The 23,829-nt window shown below is 26.6% G+C and overlaps 3 protein-coding genes and 4 non-coding genes across 7 annotated transcripts; all 7 read left to right on the top strand.

Moving 5' to 3' along the window:
- Positions 1-4,892: 4,892 nt before the first annotated feature.
- On the top strand, positions 4,893-6,842 carry LOC103517081 (NAD-specific glutamate dehydrogenase-like). Its single transcript, XM_008482093.3, has one exon. It carries the CDS (start codon positions 4,912-4,914, stop codon positions 5,707-5,709), a length of 798 nt encoding a protein of 265 aa, XP_008480315.1. The 5' UTR covers positions 4,893-4,911; the 3' UTR covers positions 5,710-6,842.
- On the top strand, positions 5,873-5,945 carry Trnai-gau. Its single transcript has one exon. It is a non-coding gene; the product is annotated as a tRNA-Ile (tRNA).
- Positions 5,957-6,029, top strand: Trnaa-ugc. The gene has a single exon. It is a non-coding gene; the product is annotated as a tRNA-Ala (tRNA).
- Positions 6,843-11,095: 4,253 nt separating the features above from the next.
- Positions 11,096-13,614, top strand: LOC113470676 (electron transfer flavoprotein-ubiquinone oxidoreductase-like). Its single transcript, XM_026829306.1, has one exon. It carries the CDS (start codon positions 11,135-11,137, stop codon positions 12,818-12,820), a length of 1,686 nt encoding a protein of 561 aa, XP_026685107.1. The 5' UTR covers positions 11,096-11,134; the 3' UTR covers positions 12,821-13,614.
- Trnar-ccg lies at positions 12,965-13,036 on the top strand. The gene has a single exon. It is a non-coding gene; the product is annotated as a tRNA-Arg (tRNA).
- Positions 13,615-16,526: 2,912 nt separating the features above from the next.
- On the top strand, positions 16,527-18,488 carry LOC113470677 (electron transfer flavoprotein-ubiquinone oxidoreductase-like). The gene has a single exon (XM_026829307.1). It carries the CDS (start codon positions 16,566-16,568, stop codon positions 18,249-18,251), a length of 1,686 nt encoding a protein of 561 aa, XP_026685108.1. The 5' UTR covers positions 16,527-16,565; the 3' UTR covers positions 18,252-18,488.
- Positions 18,396-18,467, top strand: Trnar-ccg. The gene has a single exon. It is a non-coding gene; the product is annotated as a tRNA-Arg (tRNA).
- Positions 18,489-23,829: the final 5,341 nt, after the last annotated feature.

Genomic DNA, 23,829 nt, shown 5'->3' with positions numbered 1-23,829 from the left:
TTATATAAAAAATTTAAAAACTTATCTATTATTTTTTATAATAAAAATAATAAAATATAAAAATGAAAGATTAAATTATTTAATAATAAATTCTATTTATTTTTATCTATTTTATCATTATTTTAATTTAATATATTTTAAAAATTTAAACTTCTTTTAAAATGAAATAAATTCATATAGTGTAAAATAAAATTTTTTAATTAACGAGCAATTATATCTAGAATAATAGTTTCTAGAATATATAATAATATTACAAATAAATCAAAATATAAGATAATTAAAAATTAATTAAAACTTTTAAAATTAGAATACTCATGAAATTCTTATATATTAAGTAAAAGAGCATTTTTTGTTTATAAAATAGGTTATTGTGGTCCTTTTCATTCAAACATACATACACCATAATGACGAATACTAATAACAGTAGAGCCAGTGCCGTTCTAATTACTAACATAAACTATATCACGTTGCGACCAATGCATAATTATTAATACTGCATTGTATACATGCATTATAATGACTATAACTACTATTTTAATAACGGACGCGATTTTTTTTATTACTTAGTTAATTTTGTAATTGAAGAGCAAAATAATTTCGTCGAGTTCTTCTAAGAAAATAATGAAGATAATAGAGTATAGGTTGAGGTCTAATAGTTGGAACGCGTTGATTGATATATGGTTGTTTAATAATTTTCTACTAACTTTTTAATTATAAAAATTACCTAACCGAATAGTTTTATTATTACCTTTTTAAATTACCTCTACATTTAATAAGACAAGCATTAAAAAAATTTAATACCTTTCTCAATAGACCATTAATTAAAGAAGATTAAAATTATTTTAATTACTTTTTTTATTAAAATTTTTTCTAGGTAATCTAAAACGAGAAACCTTTCAAAAGGTTTTTATTACTAGGAATACTTTAATCTACCTTAAGATTTACCCCCCGTCCAGCGGGCCTACCGTATAGCTTACGAGACGATACAGGACAATAAATAATCTAGTGTAAAACTATAAGTACCGCCTCCTGTTCTAAATTTTAAGGGCGTAGTACTTTTACTTTAACGAGTTAGACTTCCTCGTATATTTGTATTTAAACAATTGATAACCTACGTATCGCCAAACAATTTATTTTATTATTCTTTTACAGTTTTAGTAAACCAATTAAAAACATGTTAAGCACTAAATAAATTTTTTTATTATTAGGTCTTCATTATCTAAAAAATAGAATGCTAGTGTAATAGCATCATGTTATATTAATAAGTCTTTAAATAAGTTGATACGATTTTTTTCAAACTAAGCTATATAAATCGCTATTTTCTATATAGTTTTTATTTAATATTTTTTAATAACTAAAATTTGGAGTTACGTTTGCAAATATATCGGATACATACTACTAAATATGAGGCCAACGTTTTCATAACATAAATCGATTTTTTAATTATTTTTATGTATATTTTTACCGATTTGAAAGCTCCTAATTCCATTAACCTATCCCTAAGGAATAACCTTATAAGTTTGCACATACCTATAAGCTATGGTATGCTGTTTTGTCGAATGATTGATGTATAAAACGGGCTCATAAATAGGTATCAAGAGGCACGTACCCTCTAGCAGTACTGAGCGCCTAACCTTAAGAAGGAGGTAGCCTACTGTTTTACTAACCGCGCGCCGCTTTATCTCTAATATAAAATATTAGAGATGTAATAGTGAGCTTCCTAACAACAATTCAGAGTCTAATACTATCTTAATATTTACCTTTGCCGTCTTGAGTCGATATTATATCCTTTTATCCGATGGCCTTTCATATAATCATAGTGTTAACATATCGACTAAGAATTCTGCACATCTACTCTAGTACATTTAGTTATATAAAAAATATTACAATAAAAACCATATTAAAAAAATTAGGCGTTTGATTTCAGGGCTTTAGTTTTTTGAAACAAAACGTATTAAATTTATATTTAAAGACTTCAGCGGCTCTAAATACCACATGATCGCTTACTCCTACACGTTGACTATAAATATATTTTATAGAATTTTTTTCAAATTTTTTTGTAATTAAATTACTGACTTAAAACAATTATTGTGTAATACAGTACTGCAATTTCATAAAAATTAAATTATTTATTTTCATAAAATATTAACTAATAAAATATATTATAATGATTAATTTTAAAAAAAATTTTTGTAAAAAATCACATCAATCCGCTTTAGAGTATCATGAATTCCCTATCCCAGGAAAAATTAGTGTTATTCCAAGTAAACAACTTAGTAATCAAGATGATTTAGCATTAGCATATTCTCCGGGCGTGGCCTCTGCTTGCGAAGAAATTGTATCTAATTCAAATAATGTATTTAAATACACTACTAAAGGAAATTTAGTTGCAGTAATAACTAATGGAACAGCTGTTTTAGGAATGGGAAATATTGGTCCATTAGCATCTAAGCCAGTAATGGAAGGAAAAGCAGTATTATTTAAAAAATTTGCCGGAATTGATGTTTTTGATCTTGAAATAAATGAAACAGATCCAGACAAATTATGTGATATTATATTTTCATTAGAACCAACTTTTGGTGGTATTAATCTAGAAGATATTAAAGCTCCAGAATGTTTCTATATTGAAAAAAAATTACGTAATCATATGAAAATACCAGTATTTCATGATGATCAACATGGGACTGCTATTATCGTTGGATCAGCTATTTTAAATGGATTAAAATTAGTTAAAAAAAAAATGAAAGATTGTAAATTAGTGGTTTCTGGAGCAGGTGCTGCAGCATTAGCTTGTCTTGATTTAATTATTGATCTTGGTTTTCCATTACAAAATATTTTTGTTACAGATTTAGCTGGAGTTCTTTATAAGGGACGGTCTGAATTAATGGATTCAAATAAGGCTCGTTTTATAAAAGATACTACAGCTCGAACATTATCTGATATTATTCCTAATGCAGATATTTTTCTTGGATTATCAGTATCTGGAGTATTAAAAAAAGAAATGGTATTACAAATGGCAAAAAATCCTATAATATTAGCGTTAGCTAATCCATTACCAGAAATCTTACCAGAAGATATTAAATCTGTTAGAAATGATGCAATTATTGCTACAGGTCGTTCTGATTATCCTAACCAAGTAAATAATGTATTATGCTTTCCTTATATTTTTCGTGGAGCACTAGATTCTGGGGCTACAACTATTACACGGGAAATGGAAATTGCAGCAGTACATGCAATTGCTGATTTAGCTCAAATAGAACAATCTGATATTGTTAATACAACTTATGGAATTACTAATATGACATTTGGATCAGAATGTATTATTCCAAAGCCATTTGATCCTCGTTTAATGATTAAAATTGCTCCAGCTGTTGCAATTGCTGCCGAAAAATCTGGTGTTGCCACTAAACCAATTAAAGATATAGAAATTTATACAAATCATTTACAAAAATTTGTTTACCGTAGTAGTGCTTTTATGAATCCTATTTTTCAGATAGCTAAAAAAGCACGAAAAAATATTAAAAGAATTATTTATTCGGAAGGAGAAGAGGAAAAAATACTACGCGCTATACAAGTGGTTATTGATGAAAATTTGGCTTTTCCTATTTTAATTGGACGTACAAAAATTTTAGAACAACATATCAAAAAACTTAGATTACGAATAAAACCCGGAATACATTTTGAAATAATAGATCCTGATTTTAATAAACAGTATAAGGATTACTGGAAAACTTATTTATCTATGACAAATCGTAAGGGTATGATTGAGCAATATGCTCAATTAAAAATGAGAAAATGTAATACATTAATAGGCGCTATGGCTATTCATAAAGGAAATGCTGATGGAATGATTTGTGGTATTCTTGGTTCTACCAAATTACATTTAAATTATATCGATCAAATAATAGGCAAAAAAAATAAAACAAATATATATGCAGCAATGAGTAATTTAATTCTTATGGATCGGCAACTAATGTTGGTTGATACACATATTAATGAAAATCCAAACGCAGAAGAATTATCAGAAATTACAATTTTAGCAGCAAAAAAAATGTTTTCTCTTGGCTTAAAACCTCGTGTTGCTCTTTTATCTAATTCAAATTTTGGTTCAAATAATAATATTTCAGCTCATAAAATGAGGACAGCATTAAAATTAATACAAAAACAAATGCCAGAATTAGAAATTGATGGAGAAATGAATGGAAATTACGCTCTAAATAATGAATTATTACACAAACAAATACCAAATTCTAAATTAACTGGAGATGCTAATCTTTTGGTGTTACCAAATATTGAATCTGCAAATATAGCTTATAATTTATTAAAAATAACATCTGGTAATGGTGTTGCAATTGGCCCTATTTTATTAGGTTGTTCAAAACCGATTCATATTTTAACATCATCAGCGACAGTAAGAAGAATTGTAAATATGACTGCATTGTGTGTAATAGATGCTTTATCAAAATAAATTTTTTATTTTTTGAAAAATAATTATTTAAATTTTATATTAATTGTTCACCAATATAACGGTGAACAAAATTTAATTAATATTAAAATTTTTAATATAATTAAGAATTATTAATTATTTTGCGATAATGTAATTTTTTGAATTAATGATCAATGGACGATAAATTTCAATTCTATCATTATTACGTAATATTGTATCTAATTTTTTTAATTTTCCATAAATACCTACTTTTAAATTAATTGAATTAATTTTACTAATTTTATGTAAAATATTACTTTGAAGAATTGCTGTTTGTATAGAAGTTTGATTTGTCACATATAATTCATATAAAATTTGTAATTGTAAATCAGCATAACAAATTTGAACATAAATTAATTTACTCATATGTTATTATTAGAATTGACAAGTACTAACAGTACTGAGCGCCTGATGTTGGAACTGATATGCAGATTATGTCATGGATGATGGATACTTATTCAACAAAAAAAAATTACACTATACCAGGTATTGTTACAGGCAAACCAATCTCTATTGGGGGTAGTTTTGGTAGACAAAAAGCAACTGGGCGCGGTGTATTTATTATTGGTAGTAAAATTGCTTCTAAAATAAATTTAAATATTATTAACTCTAAAATTTCTATACAAGGGTTTGGTAATGTAGGTAGTGTTGCGGCAAATCTTTTTTTTAAAGCTGGCGCAAAAATTGTGGCAATACAGGATGATAAAACAACAATTTATAATCCAAATGGATTTAATATACCTAAGTTACAAAAATATGTTACTTTCACAAGAAGTATAAAAGATTTTAATGAGGGTGAAAAAATTAATGATTCTAAAGAATTTTGGTCTATTCCATGTGACATATTGATTCCAGCTGCGATTGAAGATCAAATTACCATTAATAATGCAAATAATGTTACAGCAAAAATTATATTAGAAGGAGCTAATGGACCAACAACAACAGAAGCGGATGATATTTTGCGAGATAAAGGAATAATATTAGCGCCAGACGTTATTACTAATGCCGGAGGTGTAATTGTTAGTTATTTTGAGTGGGTACAAAATCTTTCTAATTTATTATGGACAGAACAAGAAATTAATTTAAGATTAAATAATATTATATGTAATGCATTTGATGCTATATGGGAATTAGCTAACACAAAAAAAGTATCATTACGTACCGCTGCGTTTATAATAGGTTGTACGAGAGTTTTGCAAGCACACAAAACAAGAGGATTATAGTATAGATTTATGAAGTTAAAAGTATTTAGATTTATGTAAATTTAAAAATAATTTATTTTTTAAAATTTATTTATAAAAATTAAAAAAATTTTTAAAAAATATTTTGTTAAAACGATACAAAAAATAATTTTAGTATTATAATGTTATTATATATTTAAATTTTAGGTCTGTAGCTCAGTTGGTAGAGCACCGTGTTGATAACGCGGTAGTCGTTGGTTCGAGTCCAATCAGACCTATATATATGAATGGGGGTTTAGCTCAGTTGGTAGAGCACCTGCTTTGCAAGCAGGATGTCATCGGTTCAATTCCGATAACCTCCACCACATTTTATTTCTAACTCAATTTATTAAAATTTAAAAATATTTTTTTAAATTGTTAACCAATATTATTAAATAATTTTTTTTATAAAATGCATCGTCATATTGTTTTAGATATAGAAACAACAGGATTAAATATTATTGATGGTCATCGTATTATTGAAATTGGATGCGTAGAAATTAAAAATCGTCAAATTACTGGAAATAATTTACATTATTATATTAACCCCGGTAGAGATTCCGAAAAAAGTGCTTTAGCTATACATGGTTTAACAACAAAATTTCTTAAAAATAAATTAAAATTTTCAGAAATTGTAGATAATTTTTTAAATTATGTTTCTAATTCTGAAATTATAATTCATAACGCAGCATTTGATGTTGGATTTTTGGATATGGAATTATCTCTTTTAGGTTATTCAAATTTTACAAAATATATTTATCGAATTACTGATACATTATTGATGGCAAGAAAAATACATACTGGAAAACGTAATTCTTTAGATGCATTATGTGATCGCTATAATATTTCAAAAATACATAGAACTTTACATGGCGGTTTACTTGACGCAGAACTTTTAGCGGAAGTATATCTAGCAATGACCAGAGGTCAAAGTAATTTAAATTTTAAACCTAAAATTAATAATTCAAATAATATTGAAACTAAAATAAAAATACCAAATAATATTCCAATAAAATTAGCCAATTCCAATGAGTTAGTTCAACATAATATGATTCTATCTAAGATAGATAAACATTCAAATGGAAGATGTATTTGGAAAAAGTAATTGAATATAATGTATTGATTTATATAATAAATGGTGCCCTGGGCCGGACTTGAACCGGCAAGCTTTATTTATTAGCGAGGGATTTTAAGTCCCTTGTGTATACCATTTCACCACCAGGGCGACTTAATTTATATTTAAATTTAAAATTAATATTTTTATTTTCAACAATTATATTATAAAAATAATTATATTTAATTTCAATAATTATTTTTATTTCATTGATTATTAAAAATATTTAAAAAATTTTTATTTAAAATATATGGAAGTGGTGAGATTCGAACTCACGAACCGGTTTTACCTGTTGCCAGTTTTCAAGACTGGTGCCTTAAACCTCTCGGCCACACTTCCTTTTATCTTTGATTCTAAATATATTTTATTATAATTAAATATATTTTAATAGTAATATAATTAATTTTTTATTATTAAATCTAAATTTGTTTTATATTATTTTTCATTTTAATTTTTATATTTCGAGTATTTATTCCTAATTTTTTAAGTAATTTACTATCATCATTAGTTTTTGTATTATCAGTAGTTAAAAGTTTATCGCCATAAAAAATTGAATTAGCTCCAGCTAAAAAACAAAAAGCTTGTGTTGTCTCCCCCATTTCTTTTCGACCGGCTGACATTCTTATCCTAGAAGTTGGCATAGTTATTCGTGCGACAGCTATAGTTCGTATAAATTCTAATGGATCTAAAATAGAAGAACCATATAATGGAGTTCCTTTAATTTGTACTAAATTATTAATAGGAACTGATTCTGGATATGGATTTAAATTTGCTAATTGAAAAATTAATTCTGCACGCTGATCTCTGGACTCAGATAATCCTATTATACCGCCGCAACATATATTAATACCTACATTACGCACATTTTTAAGTGTATTAAGTCTATTTTCATAATCTCTTGTGCTAATAATATCTCCATATAATTTAGGAGAAGTATCTAAATTATGATTATAATAATCCAAACCAACTTTTTTTAAACGATATGCTTGATTTTCATTTAACATACCTAATGTTAAACAAGTTTCTAAACCTATTTTTTTAACCTCACAAATCATATTTTCAATGTTATCTAAATCTCTGTCTTTTAATTCTCTCCATGCTGCTCCCATGCAAAATCTAGTAGCTCCATCTGATTTTGCTTTTTGAGCGGCGGTAATAACTGATTCTATAGATAAAATTTTTGTAGCTGTAATTTCTGTATTATAATGTGTAGATTGAGGACAATATCCACAATCTTCTGTACAACCTCCGGTTTTTATAGATAATAGTACCGCTAATTCAATTTCATTGGCATCAAAATATTTTCTATGTACTTTTTGAGCGCGAAATAATAAATCATTAAATGGTAAATTAAATAAATTAATTACTTCATCAAGCTTCCAAATTAATGATTGTGATGATGAAATAGCATTATTTTTTTTTATAGAATTAGATTCTTTAGAAGATTGAATAATTTTCAGTGACATATTAATTATAAATATGAATTATAAATCATTGTTTTAATAAAAAATTTAAAAATAAATTATCTAAAATATTTTAATATTATTTATTTTTTAAAAAAAATCTTATTTAGTTAAATATTTATAATCTATTGTTAAATATTTTTTTGAAATTTACGTGTAAATTTCAAAATTTTATTTTTATGTAATTACTTCATTAAAAGTTTGAAAAATTGCTGATGTCATATGTTGTATTTCATTTTTATTAAGAATATATGGAGGCATTAAATAAACTGTATTTCCAATCGGTCTTAATAATAATTCATTTTTTAAAGCAGCAACAAAAAATTTTTTAGAAAATGTTTCTATTTGTTCTGGGTCTTCAATTATAACATCAAATGCCCAGATCATTCCCTTTTGACGAAAATTAATAATCTTAGGATGTGTTATTAAAGAAGTAAGTGCTTTTGTAATTTTTTTCATGTCCTGAGAAATTCGTTGTAATATGTTATCTTTATTAAAAATTTCTAATGTTGCTAATGCAGCGCAACAAGCTAATGGATTTCCACTATATGAATGTGAATGTAAAAAAATATTTATATTATTTTTATAATAAATTGAATTATAAATTTTATCAGTAGTCATTACTAATGATAAAGGCAAATAACCTCCTGTAATACCTTTTGATAAACAAAGAAAATCCGGCCAAATTTCAGCATGTTCACAAGCAAAAAATTTTCCAGTTCGACCGCATCCAACTGCAATTTCATCTGCAATTAAATGAATATTGTAATTATTACAAATTTCACGAACTAACTTTAAATATATTGAATCATACATTATCATACCACCAGCACATTGCACTAATGGTTCAATAATAATAGCAGCAATCTTATTGTGATTTTTTTTTAAAAGAATTTCTAAATCAAAAATAGCACATCTAGCTATTTCATTAGCACTATTTCCTTTATTTATATTTCTTGAATCTGGTGTGGTAATAATATAAGTTTTGTTTAATAAAGACGTGTATATTTCTTTAAATGACTGAATATTAGTTACCGCTAAAGCTCCTAATGTTTCACCATGATAACTATTTTGTAAACAAATAAATTTTTTTTTATTTAAAAATCCTTTGTTGTACCAATAATGAAAACTCATTTTCAAAGCAACTTCAACGGCAGATGCTCCATCGGAGCCATAAAAACAATGCCCAAGTTTATATTGAGTAAGAGATGATAATTTTTCTGATAATTTTATTACTGGTTTATGCGTTAAATTAGATAGCATTACATGTTCTAATTTATTAAGTTGATTTTTTAATGCTTTATTAATATAAGAATTAGAATGACCAAAAAGATTAACCCACCAAGAACTAATAGCATCTAAATAACGTTTTCCTGAAACATCAATTAACGACCATTTCCATGACTAATTGGAATCAATGGAATTTTATAAAAATTACTTTTATTTTCTACAGGATATTTTATTTGCGCACAAGGATGCCATACGTTTTTTAAACTTCTTATCACTAAATTATTTGAAGATTTTTTTTTAAAATAAACGATATTATTCATAATATTTATTATTAATTTATAAAGTATATAAAATATATTTTTATTTTTAAAAATATTTATTATATTATTATATATAATATTAATTAAAATATATTTAAAGAAAAATTATAATTATAATTTTTCTTTTTTTAATTTTCTAATGCAATATAAATATTATAATAACTGATTGTTATAATTTATTTTTATAATGTTTTTTGATTCAATTGACTTTATGGCAATGACGTTAGCTTTACAACAAGCTAAATTATCAATAAATAGTTCTCCTAATCCTAGAGTTGGGTGTGTTATTGTAAAAGAAAAACGCATTATTTCTTGTGGTTATACGAAAAGTCCAGGTGGGAATCATGCTGAAATTGATGCTCTTTTAAATGCAGCTGCGCAAGGTTATGATGTATATAATTCTACTGTTTATATTACTCTTGAACCTTGTAGTTATTTTGGTTATACCCCACCTTGTACAGAGGCTTTAATTAAATCTGGTATCAAAAAAGTTATTATTGCGATCAATGACCCTAATCCACTAGTTTCAGGAAAAGGAGTGGCTCAACTTATTTCGGCTGGGATTTCCGTTAAACAAGGATTGATGCAAAAAGAAGCATACGAGATAAATATTGGTTTTTTTTCAAGAATGCAAAGAGGAATACCATGGGTACGTATGAAAATAGCTAGTAGCTTAGATAATAAAACTTCTTTATATAATAATTCTAGTCAATGGATTACATCAAAAGAATCGCGTAATGACAGCCATATATGGCGAGCGCGCTCTTGTGCTATTTTAACGGGAATTGGAACTGTATTAAAAGATAATCCTCGGTTAAATGTACGATCAATAAAAACATCACATCAACCATATCGTATTGTAATTGATAGTTATTTACGTATTGACCCATTTTTTAGAGTTTTAAAAGGAGGTGGTAGTTGTATATTTACTGCTACAGACCTTCCAATGAAAAGAAAAATATTAGAAGATCTTGGTCATGAAGTTATTGTTTTACCAAATAATTTAGGAAAAGTTGATCTTCAAGCGGTTATTATTGAATTAGGGAAAAGAAAAATTAATGAACTTCATATTGAGGCTGGTTATCAATTAAATACCGCATTAATATTAGAAGGATGTGTAGACGAATTGTTGCTATATATATCCCCAATTTTGATTGGAGAAGCATATAATATGTTTACTTTACCTCCTCATTATTCATTAGATAAAAAAATAAAATTAAAGTTTCATGAAATACAAAAAATTGGTCCTGATATACGTATATTAGCAAGATTTTAATTATAAAATATTTTAAGGTAAAAATATGAATTATATATCTTCATTAAATCATTCTTTAATTAATAAATATGGACCTAGGGAATCTATTGAATATGATGTGATTATAGTTGGAGGTGGCCCATCAGGGCTTTCTGCGGCAATCAGGCTTAAACAATTAGCTATTAAAAAAAATAAAGAAATTAAAATCTGTGTACTAGAAAAAGGAAGTGAACTTGGGGCACATATTTTATCAGGAGCAATAATAGATCCACGATCTATTTTCGAGTTATTTCCAAAAGAAAAATTAAATAAATTATTCAATACTCCTGTTATAGAAGAACGTTTTTTATTTTTATCTTCAAAAAAATCATACAAAATTCCATCTTGGATACTGCCAATTTGTTTTAAAAATCACGGTAATTATATTATCTCACTTTCAGATTTAGTTCGCTGGATGGGTAAAAAAGCAGAAAATATGGGGATAGATATTTTTTCTGGTTTTTCTGCATCTGAAATTTTATATGATAGTAAAAATAATGTTTGCGGGATTGCTACTAATAATTTTGGTATAAATAAAGAGGGTATAATTAAAAAAAATTTTCAATTAGGAATGGAATTATATGCAAAATATACATTATTTGCAGAAGGATCAAGAGGGCATCTCAGTAAACAAATAATTAAAAAATTTAATTTAGATAATAAAAAAGATCCACAAACTTATAGTTTAGGAATTAAAGAACTCTGGACAATAAACCCAAAATTACATAAAAAGGGTTTAGTAATTCATACAATTGGTTGGCCTCTTGATTATAAAACTTACGGTGGTGGATTTTTATATCATATGGAAAATAATCAAATTTCTATTGGATACATTATCTCTCTTGATTATAAAAATCCTTATTTATCTCCATTTGAGGAGTTTCAACGTTATAAAACTCATCCAAAAATATGTAAAATTTTAAAAGGTGGAAAAAGAATTTCTTATGGCGCGAGAACTATAACAACTGGGGGGTTGCAATCATTGCCAGAATTTATTTTTGATGGAGGAGCATTCATTGGTTGTAATGCAGGATTTATGAATGTAAGTCGTATAAAAGGTATACATACCTCAATAAAAAGCGGTATATTAGTGGCGGATTCGATATTTAAAAAGATTTGTTCTAATAATAAATTTAATAAATTAATAACATATAAAACAAGTTTTCAAGCTTCTTGGTTATATAAAGAACTTTATAAAGCTCGTAATTTTAAACCAGCAATGAAAAAAGGATTATATATTGGTATGTTAATAATAGGGATTGATCAAATATTATTTTCCGGAAAATTTCCTTTTACATTACATAATATAAATTCAGATTACACTTATCTTGAACCTGCTTCAAAACATATTCCTATAAAATATCCTAACCCAGATAATAAATTAACATTTGATAAACTTTCTTCAATATATGTTTCAAATATTAATCATGATGAAGATCAACCGATACATCTTATATTAAAAAATAAAAAAATACCTATTCATATAAATTTTTCTATTTATGCGGGACCTGAGGCTCGTTATTGTCCAGCTGGTGTATATGAATTTATAATAGAAAAAAATAAAATCCAACATTTACAAATTAATGCACAAAATTGTATTCATTGTAAAACTTGTGATATAAAAGATCCTACTCAAAATATTGAATGGATTACTCCGGAGGGAGGAAGTGGAACAAATTATCCTAATATGTAATAAAAAATTTTAATAATAAAAAATTAAATATAACACAATAATTTTAAATAAATATATTGATTTAATTATGATTTATAAGTTTATAAATTATAAGTTTATAAATTAAATTTAATTAATTATTTTTATTTTAAATTATTTTTTAATGCGACCGTGGTCTAACGGATAAGATTACAGATTCCGATTCTGTTGATAGGGGTTCGATTCCCTTCGGTCGCACTTAAATAGAATAATAAATTAATGTTTTTATTGGTAAGATAAATAATATTATTTTATTTTTTCTAGTTCAGCTTTTAATATTAAGCCTAAATTTGTTGTACCGGAAATTGTGTTAGCATTAATGGATGTTAATAATTTTTTCTTTTTGATAACTTCTTTTTTTTTAAAAGACAGTTGAATATATCGTGTTTTATGATCAATATGATTAATAAGTACATCAATATTTTCACCTATTTTTAATTTTTTTTCATGTTTATTATCTTCTTCAGAAATACGTAAATAACCTTCTACTTCATTTGATAATTGAATAATTGCTCCTTTATTGGTATCAATAGACTTAATAATACCGTTTACTAATGAACCTTTATCATTTATATTAACATAATTATTAAATGGATCACCCTCAAGTTGTTTAATTCCTAAAGAAATACGTTCTTTTTCAACATCAATTGAAAGTATGATAGCTTCAATTTCATCTCCCTTTTTAAAATTTCGTATAATCTCTTCTCCTGGATCAGTCCAGGATAAATCTGATAAATGTATAAGTCCATCAATATTACCATCTAATCCAATAAATATTCCAAAATCAGTAATTGATTTAATTATACCTTTTATTTTCTCGCCTTTTTTGTGTATGATAGAAAAATTTTCCCAAGGATTATCTTTACATTGTTTCATTCCCAAACTAATACGACGTCTTTCTTCATTTATTTCCAATATCATAATTTCAACAGTATCATTTAATTGAACAATTTTACTTGGAGTAACATTTTTATTGATCCAATCCATTTCAGATATATGAACTAGGCCTTCAATACCTTTTTCAATTTCAACAAATGCACCATAATCAGTTAAATTAGTAACTTTACCCAATAAACGTGTTCCTCGTGGGTAGCGAAAAGATAATCCAATCCATGGATCAATTCCTAATTGTTTCATACCTAATGAAACGCGATTTTTTTCTTGATCATATTTTAAAATTTTAGTAGAAATATCTTGACCAATAGTTAAAATTTCTGAAGGATGTTTAACACGACGCCATGCTATATCAGTAATATGTAATAAACCATCAATTCCACCTAGATCTATGAAAGCCCCATAATCGGTTATATTTTTTACAACACCTTTAACAGTACATCCTTCTTTAAGAGTTTCTATTAGTTTTTGGCGTTCTTCTCCCATGGATTCTTCAATTACCGCGCGATGTGACAATACAACATTATTGCGCTTACGATCAAGTTTAATAACCTTGAAATCCATTGTTTTTCCTTCAAATGGGGTGGTATCTTTAACAGGGCGTATATCAACAAGTGAGCCAGGTAAAAAAGCTTTTAGACCATTTGTTAAAACAGTTAAACCACCCTTAACCTTTCCATTTATAGTGCCAGTAATAATTTCTCCAGATTCCATGGCTTTTTCTAAAGAAAGCCATGAAGCTAAACGTTTAGCTTTATCACGAGATAAAATAGTATCTCCAAAACCATTTTCTAAAGATTCAATTGCAACAGAAACAAAATCACCAATTTTAACTTCAAGTTCGCCATTATCATTTTTAAATTCCTCAATAGGGATAAATGCTTCGGATTTTAAATCTGCATTAATAATAACAAAATTACGATCTAAACCAATAACTTCAGCAGAAATTACTTCTCCAGATCGCATATCATGACGTAATAAAGATTCTTTAAATAAAGTCGCAAAACTATCTGGACCTTTTTTTGTAGAATCTTGATTAAGAATAATGGTAGTTGACATAATATATTAAAATATATTCAATATTTTTTTTAAATAAATAAATTTTTATGTAAAATATATAAGATTTAGGTTTGAAAAATCGATCTATTATTAAGAATAGTCGAATAATATTATAAAATAATTAATATTTTTAATTTTTTTTATATTTATACCAATCTAATATCTGATTTACTACTTGATTAATGTTCATTTTAGAGGTATTTAATAAATGCGCCTGTTCAGGGCATTTTAAAGGCGATAAGTTACGAGTTTTATCACGAATATCACGTTTTATCAAATTTATTAACAAATCACTCATGCTAACAGAAAAACCTTTTTGCATCAATTGTTTATATCTTCTTTTGGTTCTTTGTTTAATATCTGCTGTTAAGAATATTTTTAAAAAAGCATCCGGAAAAACTGTTGTACCCATATCACGTCCATCTGCCACTAATCCTGGAAATTTACGAAATTTCACTTGTATTTTAAATAATTCTTTTCGTATATTTTTAAATTTTGCAATTTTTGAGGCATTATTACTTACTTTTTCATTTCGAATTAATGTGGTTACATTAACACCATTCAAATATACTTCTTTACCTAAAAAATTGTAGTTCAGTTTTTTTATTAAAATAACTAATTCTAGTTCATTATCTAGTTGTATATTATTATTAATTTATAATGTTTTTTGATTCAATTGACTTTATGGCAATGACGTTAGCTTTACAACAAGCTAAATTATCAATAAATAGTTCTCCTAATCCTAGAGTTGGGTGTGTTATTGTAAAAGAAAAACGCATTATTTCTTGTGGTTATACGAAAAGTCCAGGTGGGAATCATGCTGAAATTGATGCTCTTTTAAATGCAGCTGCGCAAGGTTATGATGTATATAATTCTACTGTTTATATTACTCTTGAACCTTGTAGTTATTTTGGTTATACCCCACCTTGTACAGAGGCTTTAATTAAATCTGGTATCAAAAAAGTTATTATTGCGATCAATGACCCTAATCCACTAGTTTCAGGAAAAGGAGTGGCTCAACTTATTTCGGCTGGGATTTCCGTTAAACAAGGATTGATGCAAAAAGAAGCATACGAGATAAATATTGGTTTTTTTTCAAGAATGCAAAGAGGAATACCATGGGTACGTATGAAAATAGCTAGTAGCTTAGATAATAAAACTTCTTTATATAATAATTCTAGTCAATGGATTACATCAAAAGAATCGCGTAATGACAGCCATATATGGCGAGCGCGCTCTTGTGCTATTTTAACGGGAATTGGAACTGTATTAAAAGATAATCCTCGGTTAAATGTACGATCAATAAAAACATCACATCAACCATATCGTATTGTAATTGATAGTTATTTACGTATTGACCCATTTTTTAGAGTTTTAAAAGGAGGTGGTAGTTGTATATTTACTGCTACAGACCTTCCAATGAAAAGAAAAATATTAGAAGATCTTGGTCATGAAGTTATTGTTTTACCAAATAATTTAGGAAAAGTTGATCTTCAAGCGGTTATTATTGAATTAGGGAAAAGAAAAATTAATGAACTTCATATTGAGGCTGGTTATCAATTAAATACCGCATTAATATTAGAAGGATGTGTAGACGAATTGTTGCTATATATATCCCCAATTTTGATTGGAGAAGCATATAATATGTTTACTTTACCTCCTCATTATTCATTAGATAAAAAAATAAAATTAAAGTTTCATGAAATACAAAAAATTGGTCCTGATATACGTATATTAGCAAGATTTTAATTATAAAATATTTTAAGGTAAAAATATGAATTATATATCTTCATTAAATCATTCTTTAATTAATAAATATGGACCTAGGGAATCTATTGAATATGATGTGATTATAGTTGGAGGTGGCCCATCAGGGCTTTCTGCGGCAATCAGGCTTAAACAATTAGCTATTAAAAAAAATAAAGAAATTAAAATCTGTGTACTAGAAAAAGGAAGTGAACTTGGGGCACATATTTTATCAGGAGCAATAATAGATCCACGATCTATTTTCGAGTTATTTCCAAAAGAAAAATTAAATAAATTATTCAATACTCCTGTTATAGAAGAACGTTTTTTATTTTTATCTTCAAAAAAATCATACAAAATTCCATCTTGGATACTGCCAATTTGTTTTAAAAATCACGGTAATTATATTATCTCACTTTCAGATTTAGTTCGCTGGATGGGTAAAAAAGCAGAAAATATGGGGATAGATATTTTTTCTGGTTTTTCTGCATCTGAAATTTTATATGATAGTAAAAATAATGTTTGCGGGATTGCTACTAATAATTTTGGTATAAATAAAGAGGGTATAATTAAAAAAAATTTTCAATTAGGAATGGAATTATATGCAAAATATACATTATTTGCAGAAGGATCAAGAGGGCATCTCAGTAAACAAATAATTAAAAAATTTAATTTAGATAATAAAAAAGATCCACAAACTTATAGTTTAGGAATTAAAGAACTCTGGACAATAAACCCAAAATTACATAAAAAGGGTTTAGTAATTCATACAATTGGTTGGCCTCTTGATTATAAAACTTACGGTGGTGGATTTTTATATCATATGGAAAATAATCAAATTTCTATTGGATACATTATCTCTCTTGATTATAAAAATCCTTATTTATCTCCATTTGAGGAGTTTCAACGTTATAAAACTCATCCAAAAATATGTAAAATTTTAAAAGGTGGAAAAAGAATTTCTTATGGCGCGAGAACTATAACAACTGGGGGGTTGCAATCATTGCCAGAATTTATTTTTGATGGAGGAGCATTCATTGGTTGTAATGCAGGATTTATGAATGTAAGTCGTATAAAAGGTATACATACCTCAATAAAAAGCGGTATATTAGTGGCGGATTCGATATTTAAAAAGATTTGTTCTAATAATAAATTTAATAAATTAATAACATATAAAACAAGTTTTCAAGCTTCTTGGTTATATAAAGAACTTTATAAAGCTCGTAATTTTAAACCAGCAATGAAAAAAGGATTATATATTGGTATGTTAATAATAGGGATTGATCAAATATTATTTTCCGGAAAATTTCCTTTTACATTACATAATATAAATTCAGATTACACTTATCTTGAACCTGCTTCAAAACATATTCCTATAAAATATCCTAACCCAGATAATAAATTAACATTTGATAAACTTTCTTCAATATATGTTTCAAATATTAATCATGATGAAGATCAACCGATACATCTTATATTAAAAAATAAAAAAATACCTATTCATATAAATTTTTCTATTTATGCGGGACCTGAGGCTCGTTATTGTCCAGCTGGTGTATATGAATTTATAATAGAAAAAAATAAAATCCAACATTTACAAATTAATGCACAAAATTGTATTCATTGTAAAACTTGTGATATAAAAGATCCTACTCAAAATATTGAATGGATTACTCCGGAGGGAGGAAGTGGAACAAATTATCCTAATATGTAATAAAAAATTTTAATAATAAAAAATTAAATATAACACAATAATTTTAAATAAATATATTGATTTAATTATGATTTATAAGTTTATAAATTATAAGTTTATAAATTAAATTTAATTAATTATTTTTATTTTAAATTATTTTTTAATGCGACCGTGGTCTAACGGATAAGATTACAGATTCCGATTCTGTTGATAGGGGTTCGATTCCCTTCGGTCGCACTTAAATAGAATAATAAATTAATGTTTTTATTGGTAAGATAAATAATATTATTTTATTTTTTCTAGTTCAGCTTTTAATATTAAGCCTAAATTTGTTGTACCGGAAATTGTGTTAGCATTAATGGATGTTAATAATTTTTTCTTTTTGATAACTTCTTTTTTTTTAAAAGACAGTTGAATATATCGTGTTTTATGATCAATCAGTACTGTAAGTACATCAATATTTTCACCTATTTTTAATTTTTTTTCATGTTTATTATCTTCTTCAGAAATACGTAAATAACCTTCTACTTCATTTGATAATTGAATAATTGCTCCTTTATTGGTATCAATAGACTTAATAATACCGTTTACTAATGAACCTTTATCATTTATATTAACATAATTATTAAATGGATCACCCTCAAGTTGTTTAATTCCTAAAGAAATACGTTCTTTTTCAACATCAATTGAAAGTATGATAGCTTCAATTTCATCTCCCTTTTTAAAATTTCGTATAATCTCTTCTCCTGGATCAGTCCAGGATAAATCTGATAAATGTATAAGTCCATCAATATTACCATCTAATCCAATAAATATTCCAAAATCAGTAATTGATTTAATTATACCTTTTATTTTCTCGCCTTTTTTGTGTATGATAGAAAAATTTTCCCAAGGATTATCTTTACATTGTTTCATTCCCAAACTAATACGACGTCTTTCTTCATTTATTTCCAATATCATAATTTCAACAGTATCATTTAATTGAACAATTTTACTTGGAGTAACATTTTTATTGATCCAATCCATTTCAGATATATGAACTAGGCCTTCAATACCTTTTTCAATTTCAACAAATGCACCATAATCAGTTAAATTAGTAACTTTACCCAATAAACGTGTTCCTCGTGGGTAGCGAAAAGATAATCCAATCCATGGATCAATTCCTAATTGTTTCATACCTAATGAAACGCGATTTTTTTCTTGATCATATTTTAAAATTTTAGTAGAAATATCTTGACCAATAGTTAAAATTTCTGAAGGATGTTTAACACGACGCCATGCTATATCAGTAATATGTAATAAACCATCAATTCCACCTAGATCTATGAAAGCCCCATAATCGGTTATATTTTTTACAACACCTTTAACAGTACATCCTTCTTTAAGAGTTTCTATTAGTTTTTGGCGTTCTTCTCCCATGGATTCTTCAATTACCGCGCGATGTGACAATACAACATTATTGCGCTTACGATCAAGTTTAATAACCTTGAAATCCATTGTTTTTCCTTCAAATGGGGTGGTATCTTTAACAGGGCGTATATCAACAAGTGAGCCAGGTAAAAAAGCTTTTAGACCATTTGTTAAAACAGTTAAACCACCCTTAACCTTTCCATTTATAGTGCCAGTAATAATTTCTCCAGATTCCATGGCTTTTTCTAAAGAAAGCCATGAAGCTAAACGTTTAGCTTTATCACGAGATAAAATAGTATCTCCAAAACCATTTTCTAAAGATTCAATTGCAACAGAAACAAAATCACCAATTTTAACTTCAAGTTCGCCATTATCATTTTTAAATTCCTCAATAGGGATAAATGCTTCGGATTTTAAATCTGCATTAATAATAACAAAATTACGATCTAAACCAATAACTTCAGCAGAAATTACTTCTCCAGATCGCATATCATGACGTAATAAAGATTCTTTAAATAAAGTCGCAAAACTATCTGGACCTTTTTTTGTAGAATCTTGATTAAGAATAATGGTAGTTGACATAATATATTAAAATATATTCAATATTTTTTTTAAATAAATAAATTTTTATGTAAAATATATAAGATTTAGGTTTGAAAAATCGATCTATTATTAAGAATAGTCGAATAATATTATAAAATAATTAATATTTTTAATTTTTTTTATATTTATACCAATCTAATATCTGATTTACTACTTGATTAATGTTCATTTTAGAGGTATTTAATAAATGCGCCTGTTCAGGGCATTTTAAAGGCGATAAGTTACGAGTTTTATCACGAATATCACGTTTTATCAAATTTATTAACAAATCACTCATGCTAACAGAAAAACCTTTTTGCATCAATTGTTTATATCTTCTTTTGGTTCTTTGTTTAATATCTGCTGTTAAGAATATTTTTAAAAAAGCATCCGGAAAAACTGTTGTACCCATATCACGTCCATCTGCCACTAATCCTGGAAATTTACGAAATTTCACTTGTATTTTAAATAATTCTTTTCGTATATTTTTAAATTTTGCAATTTTTGAGGCATTATTACTTACTTTTTCATTTCGAATTAATGTGGTTACATTAACACCATTCAAATATACTTCTTTACCTAAAAAATTGTAGTTCAGTTTTTTTATTAAAATAACTAATTCTAGTTCATTATCTAGTTGTATATTATTATTAATTGCAGATAAGGTAACTAATCGATATAATGCACCTGAATCTAAGTAATGAAAACCTAATTTCGATGCAACTAATTGTGCTACAGTTCCTTTTCCAGAGGCAGTTGGACCATCTATTGTTATAACTGGAATATATTTTTTTATCATTGTTATCTTACATAACTAAATTCAATTGAAATTTGATTAAATTTTTAATTTTTACAAAAATTCAAATTTTATATGTTATTATTTTTATTACATATGCTATTATTTTTATTATCTTTAATATCGTTTTCCATTACACGTTGTACTCCACATAATTTAGATTTATTTTCAACAGTTATTAAAATAACTCCTTGAGTAGATCTTCCCATTTTACGAATTTCTGAAACACGTGTGCGTATAAGAATACCTCCAGTTGTAATTAACATAATTTCATGATACCTATTAACCAATGTTGCCGCTACAACTTTCCCATTTCGTTTATTAGTTTTAATTGAAATTATTCCTTTAGTACCTCTATTGTGTTTTGTGTATTCTTTTATTAACGTACGTTTACCATAACCATTTTCGGTTGCAGTTAAAACTGATTGTTTTTGATTATTTGAGACTAATAAGGCTATAACTTTTTGTTTCTTTTCTAGCCTCATACCTATAACTCCCCGAGCCGAGCGTCCCATTGCTCGTACAGAATTTTCATTAAAACGTACTGCTTTACCAGAATCCGAAAAAAGCATAATATCATAACTACCATCAGTTAATGCTGCTCCAATTAAAAAATCCTCATTACTTAAATTAACAGCAATAATTCCAGATTTACGTGGATTACTAAAATTTGACAATAAAGTTTTTTTAACAATACCTAGACTAGTTGACATAAAAACATAATTATTTTTTGGAAAATCACGTTTATTATTAGATAAAGGTAAAATTACAGTAATTTTTTCTTTATTTTTTAATGAAAACATGTTAATAATTGGTTTACCTCGTGAATTTCGAGATCCCTGAGGGATTTGCCAAACCTTTAGCCAATATAATCTACCATAATTAGAAAAACATAAGATATAATCATGTGTATTAGCTATAAATAGTTGATTAATCCAATCTTCATCTTTTGTCATCATGGCTTTTTTTCCTCTACCTCCTCGTTTTTGTGCGCGATATTCAGAAATTGGTTGAGATTTGATATATCCTAAATTTGATAATGTAATTACCATATCTTGAGATGCAATTAAATCTTCCGTACTAGGATTTATGGCATTTAAAATTATTTCAGAGCGCCGTATATTTTTTTTATGGCTTCCATATTTATTTTTAATTATATTTAGTTCATCAGTAATTATTTCTATAATTCGTTTTGAATTAGATAATATATCTGTTAAATCTATAACTTTTTTTATAACGTTTTCATATTTATTAATTATTTTTTTTTGTTCCATATTAGTTAAACGTTGTAAAGGCATCTTTAAAATTTCTTGAGCCTGTATATCAGATAATTTATACATATCATTATTTTGTAGTTTAGATATGTTATTAATTTTTGAAATAGTATTATAATTTTTTTTATTAAAACCAATTATTTTACTAACATCAGGTAAATTCCATGTAGATTCAATAATTTTATTTTTTGCTTCTTGAGGTGTGGATGTTGAACGAATAATCTGTATGAAATTATCAATGTTTGTTAATGCTATCGTTAATCCTTCTAGAATATGAGCGTACTCACGCGCTTTACGTAATTCAAAAATAGTCCTTCGTTTTATTACTTCTTTACGATGTAAAATAAAATAATAAAGTATTTCTTTTAGGTTTAATAATTTAGGCTGTCCATTAACTAATGCTAACATATTCATACCAAAGGTATTTTGTAACTGAGTTTGTTTATATAATTTATTTAATACTATTTCTGGTATTTCATTTCTCTTCAATTCAATAACTATACGCATCCCAGATTTATCTGATTCATCTCGTAAATTAGAAATACATTCTAATTTTTTTTCCTTAACTAATTGAGAAATTTTTTCTAATAATGATTTTTTATTAACTTGATATGGAAGTTCATCAATAATAATTGCTGTGCGATTTTCTCTATTAAATTCTTCTATATGAGTTTTGGCTCGTATTATTACACGACCTTTTCCAGTATAATAGCCATCATGAACACTAGATAATCCATAAATAATACCTGCTGTTGGAAAATCAGGAGCTGGAATTATCTTGATTAAATCATTAATTGAGCATTCTGGATTATGTAAAACATATAATACACCATCAATAACTTCTGTTAAATTATGAGGAGGTATGTTAGTCGCCATACCAACAGCAATACCAGAAGAACCATTTATTAGTAAATTTGGAATACGTGTTGGTAATACAGATGGTTCTTTTTCTTTTCCATCATAATTTGAAATAAAATCAATAGTTTCTTTATCTAAATCAATAAGTAATTCATTAGAAATTTTATTTAAACGACATTCAGTATAACGCATTGCCGCAGCACTATCCCCATCTATAGAACCAAAATTACCTTGTCCATCTACTAATGTGCAACGTAAAGAAAATGATTGTGCCATTCTTACTAAAGCATCATAAATTGATACATCACCATGAGGATGGTATTTTCCCATAGTTTCCCCAACAACTCGTGCACATTTTACAAAAGGACGATTCCATAAATTATTCATTTCATGCATAGCAAATAATACACGTCTATGAACTGGTTTTAATCCATCCCGCACATCTGGTAATGCTCTCCCAACAATTACACTCATCGCATAATCAAGATAACTTTTACACATTTCCTCTTCAAGTAAAATAGAAATTACTTCTTTAGCAAATTGATTCATTTATAGTATAAAATATATGTTTATAGATAATTAAATAAAAATTTTTATAAATTTTTAATATAAAATATTTTAGTATAAAATCTAGATATTATTTAAGAAAATAAATTTAAAAAATTTTTATTTACAAAAA

Source organism: Diaphorina citri, unplaced genomic scaffold, assembly GCF_000475195.1.
Source record: "Diaphorina citri unplaced genomic scaffold, Diaci psyllid genome assembly version 1.1 scaffold1741, whole genome shotgun sequence".
Taxonomy (NCBI): domain Eukaryota; kingdom Metazoa; phylum Arthropoda; class Insecta; order Hemiptera; family Psyllidae; genus Diaphorina; species Diaphorina citri.
The sequence above is the reverse complement of the archived record's forward strand: the minus strand, read 5'-3'. Positions and strand labels throughout refer to the sequence as shown.